Source organism: Cydia fagiglandana, chromosome 2, assembly GCF_963556715.1.
Source record: "Cydia fagiglandana chromosome 2, ilCydFagi1.1, whole genome shotgun sequence".
NCBI classification, from domain to species: Eukaryota; Metazoa; Arthropoda; class Insecta; order Lepidoptera; family Tortricidae; genus Cydia; species Cydia fagiglandana.
The window spans coordinates 14,022,115-14,025,069 of NC_085933.1; the positions used below are offsets into that span (position 1 = coordinate 14,022,115).

The 2,955-nt window shown below is 36.6% G+C and overlaps 1 protein-coding gene across 1 annotated transcript; it reads right to left on the bottom strand.

Moving 5' to 3' along the window:
* Positions 1–764: 764 nt before the first annotated feature.
* LOC134676048 (serine protease inhibitor-like) lies at positions 765–2,097 on the bottom strand. Its single transcript, XM_063534348.1, has one exon. The coding sequence runs from the start codon at positions 1,979–1,981 to the stop codon at positions 785–787; it is 1,197 nt and encodes a 398-aa protein (XP_063390418.1). The 5' UTR covers positions 1,982–2,097; the 3' UTR covers positions 765–784.
* Between the last annotated feature and the right edge of the window lie 858 nt (positions 2,098–2,955).

The following is a 2,955-nucleotide window of genomic DNA, read 5'->3' on the forward strand; positions in this document are numbered from 1 at the left end:
TTTTGACCCCAAAACCACTAATAATAGTATTCATGATAGATGACGGTGACAATATATACTTAGGAATCTCGGTAGGTATTCAAATTCTGCTTTCTGACCGGCTCTAGATGACAGTTATTAATATAATAGATAACACTTTATAAGGCATGCAGTATTTTAGGGTTCTGTAAACAAAACGGCATAAAACGGAAAACGTCGTCATGTTCGTCTGTTAGTTCGCCCGTGTCTCATTTTACTCGGAAACTAAGATTAATTAATTATTTACTAATTATCAAAATGAAATTTGAAACATAGGAGTGTTTTGTGTTCCATTAATTAGTGGACTTATTAGAATTTTTAAATTATAGATTATTAGGTTGGGGGCACTCCATAATAAGTAGTCGCTTAGATAGCTTGGAATAACAATAAATCAATTAAGATACGAGTACCTATTCAATTAACTTTTTAAGAAAAGTAGGTGAGTTTGGCTGTTTTATACATTTTATACATTAACGGGTTTGAGTAAATAGTTGTTTAATGTTCAGTTACAGACTGTATGTCAATGACGTGCAGGTCCGGAACCCTCTACTTAGACTCTTATTAGCACAAACTCTTTTACAACGCGCGTTAAAAAACGTTTCGCGCGATGAGGCCTTAGTCATATTAATGTCAAATTATTAAATTATGGTATGTTTCACACTTCCGTCTAAGTCGTATTCAAAATTTGTTTCAATTGTGGAATTCCCCACTTTTATCACCGTTATTCTCAACCAATTAAAACACAATTAAGTTAAAATACTTTAATTCACACAACAGCAGGGTCACTGTACACACCGGCAAACAAGATAACATTTGATTTCCTATGTGTGATCATGAAAACAAACTCTTTGTTAGCCTCAAACCGCTGGGAGAGAAACCGATTCTCTAACCCAACCACTGTAGCTGCGGCGGCAACTGTACCTTCTTCTCTCACATCTATTTCTACATTTTGAATCGTTTTAGACACAAATAAAGGACTGTCAGAAATACCAGGCAACTGCGCCTTCTCACTGTCGAAAATTGTATGAATCCCGGTGTATTTTAAAGCAGGAATTAAATCAATTTGAGAAGACACTTTGAAACGGGGAATAAACACATCGATTTCCGGCCGTTTATCGTCTCTTTTAAAGTCTGTTATCCAGTCTAATGGTGACTTAACTAAATTGCTAAGTAGTGTTTTCAGTGGCATTCCTTCGAAAGGTAAGAGGATCAACATTGAGAATTCTTCATGTTTCCCATATGTCATTTCAAGGATCTGTGCTCCTATTGAGTTTGAGTCTCCTATATTGTGAGATGCTTTGTGAAACATCATGTTTACTCGTCCAATTGTTTTCCCTTGGCCATTGTAAAAATCTTCTTCTCTTGTTGCGGTTGGATCGAAAGGATGTGTCCAATTTGCTTTAAAGTACAAAGCGTCTACTATCAGCAGCCTTAAATCTCTAAGAAATTCTTCTTTCACTGCGTTTCTTATTTGTCCCTCTGTGGCAACACAAATATAGTAATTTATATCATCCGCCAGTCTGGTAGTGTTAGTAATATCAACAGAATATACACCTGTTCTGTACATGTTAGCTGCTTGACAAAACTCTTGGTGTATCTCTAATGAACATTCGGGGAACAAGGCTGCTTGTTTGTGAATCACGAGATCAGGATCGTTGCTTCTTAAAATGCTTTCCGCCGCAAGATGTAACTCTTGAGTTGCCCTCAAATCCTGAGGTAGCTGTAGTTCCTTCATTAGTTCCTGGAAGGTGTCCCCTGCCGATCCTTCAGCGAGTAGCGAGAAGACGCTCCATACTGATAATGGAGAAACAGCAAAATTTTGCCGCCCAAAGTTCTCTTGGAAAGCATATGCGTTATCTAATAGTCTTAGAGCGAATTGATTAATGGGTGAGAAGTCGACCCGATCGTCGACCGGAGCGGTGACCACCAGACTCGTGCACGCGGCTATTATGACCTTCCACATTTCGCGCGGCTTAACGCCACGATGCTTACCGCAATACTGTTAGGCCGTACGCGATTCTATCAATTCCAATGGGAGGTTTCTCACGTGCGGCGCCCACAATGAATATCGTTTAAGTGGTTAGGTAATACAACGTGTGTGATTTAAGAGTACTATTTATACGATGCCTATCGGGAGGCGCTTGTTTCGAAATTCTAGCTAAGTAAAGGCATTTTAAGAGTCTATTTGTTATCGATTTTCTACGTCACATTGAATTGTACGTCAGTTGCGTCCCACTTTGGCGTCCAAGTGCACACGACTTCATTTTTGAAATAAGCTCGATTATACCATTACCAATATACATATTATTTTGACATTGCATGGCATAGGTATAGGTACTCGCTAAGTTTTATATTATATACATACTTCTACGACTATTAGATGACAAAATTTTATTACATACAGAGTGGCTATGTATAATTTTAACAAATGTTTACGATAGTGTGTTAAAGCTAGAATATTTTGAATATACATATTACGTTTTATTTTATGAAAAATATTCCTGAAAATATGTTGGCATCGTATTTTTAGGCCGTCCTGTATTTAGTATTATTTAGCGATTACGTTGTTTAGTTGAGTATGAGAAGTTTTAATTATATTAAGCGTATAAAAATTATATAAATGTTTTTTTTAACAGTAAGATGCCTACATGTGAGATAATTTCAGTACCTATAGGGAAGACAGCTAACAATGGCAACATGACTACATGGAAAGTATTACTTACACAACGAACACTGAGACTTACAAGTTTTTTAAGTTATGTGTGTTTTAATTACAATGCACGCGACGCAGTCAGTTGCATCTTTATTCAATTACGCACTCTGACGTACGATACGTACGTACGTAACGTACCTAACAATATAGAAAAGCAATCGCTCTCACACTGTCTTTGTTATTTCAGTTATTTGTTTTATTTATTTATTTAGAAATTTAATTCA

Coding starts and splice junctions, on each gene's coding strand:
- LOC134676048 (XM_063534348.1), bottom strand. CDS start 1,981: ATGTGGAAGGTCATAATAGCCGCGTGCACGAGTCTGGTGGTCACCGCT.